The sequence below is a fragment of the Volvox carteri genome, assembly GCF_000143455.1.
Source record: "Volvox carteri f. nagariensis unplaced genomic scaffold VOLCAscaffold_260, whole genome shotgun sequence".
Classification (NCBI taxonomy): Eukaryota; Viridiplantae; Chlorophyta; class Chlorophyceae; order Chlamydomonadales; family Volvocaceae; genus Volvox; species Volvox carteri.
The window spans coordinates 5,393-6,514 of record NW_003307794.1 but is presented as its reverse complement, the minus strand read 5'-3'; the positions used below and the strand labels follow the sequence as shown (position 1 = coordinate 6,514).

Sequence of the window (1,122 nt, the reverse complement as noted above, 5' to 3'; positions counted from 1 at the left end):
TGTGTGTGTGTGTGTGTGTCTGCTGGATACATGTATTCTAATCCAACGAGTGTATGGTGCTCCCTACAAATCTCTTAATCATGGAGCTATGGATTTGGTGCTAGCACCTTTGAATGCAAGCTAAGGTCGGTTATGATGGATGGAGAGCTGTACTTGCACTACTGCACTCACAGAGTGCACTAATAAAAAAACCTGGCATATGTAATCCTGTTTGTGGCCAGCCGTGTACACGCATGACGATGGATGACATATGTACACATATACATGCATACACATATGCTGTATTGCACTTTATTTGCAGTCCCTCACTTGTTTGCTTGTCTCCCTGCTGTGTGCGTGTGCCTTTGCATCTATTTGCACAGGACAGAGCACTTTAAAGTTCACTACACCATAGCATTCATTCCTTCCTGCCTGGGTGTTATTGGCATGCAACAATGCACCTAATACCCAGGACATACACTTGGACCTGCAACCAGCACACACGCGCTTCGGGCATGTGGGACAACAAATTCGAAGTAGGTATGGAGGATCGCGCACATGCATGGGGGCGTGCATGCACTAATGAAGGCAGTGAGATGCCTGTGGTTCACCGTAGAATGCTTCAAAACGTGCGAGTCACTGCTGCACCAGCCGAGAATCGAACTCGGGTCTGGTCCGTGGCAAGGACCTATGCTACCACTATACCACTGGTGCTCTGTAAGACACGGAAACTGCTCGAGTCAACACCACTGCACACAACTATATCAAGAGTTACACACATGCAGACATACTAGACGCGGGCTGCTTCGCCCGCGAGGGGGCCGTAGTCCCCCGGCTGGGCGGCACGAGTCCGACGTAGTGTGGCTTAGTATGTTTGAGTGATGCGCTGACACATATAGACGCGGTGCAGTCCATGCGGTGCAGTGCGGTGCGCCAAAGGAAGGAAGGCCAAAAAAGCGGTGAACACTTACCGTGTGTGACTATGGAGACCTTGCAGGAAATGTTGTATTTAACGCCATCCAGTGGCGAGGGTCCTGCATGGAAGCGGCCACCGCCACCGCCGCCACCACCGCCACCGCCGCCACCGCCGCCACCGCCACCACCGCCACCGCCGCCACCACCACCGCCACCACCGCCACCACC

General features: G+C 53.1%; 1 protein-coding gene across 1 annotated transcript in view; it reads right to left on the bottom strand.

Moving 5' to 3' along the window:
- VOLCADRAFT_71250 (uncharacterized protein) overlaps positions 1-1,122 on the bottom strand; it is a gene marked incomplete at both ends in the record, with an annotated part of 7,377 nt that overhangs the window by 2,957 nt on the left and 3,298 nt on the right. Inside the window, one exon of the mRNA XM_002959451.1 lies at positions 239-279. Within this exon, the coding sequence (XP_002959497.1) occupies positions 239-279 (41 nt within the window). The remainder of the gene's footprint in view (positions 1-238; positions 280-1,122) is intronic.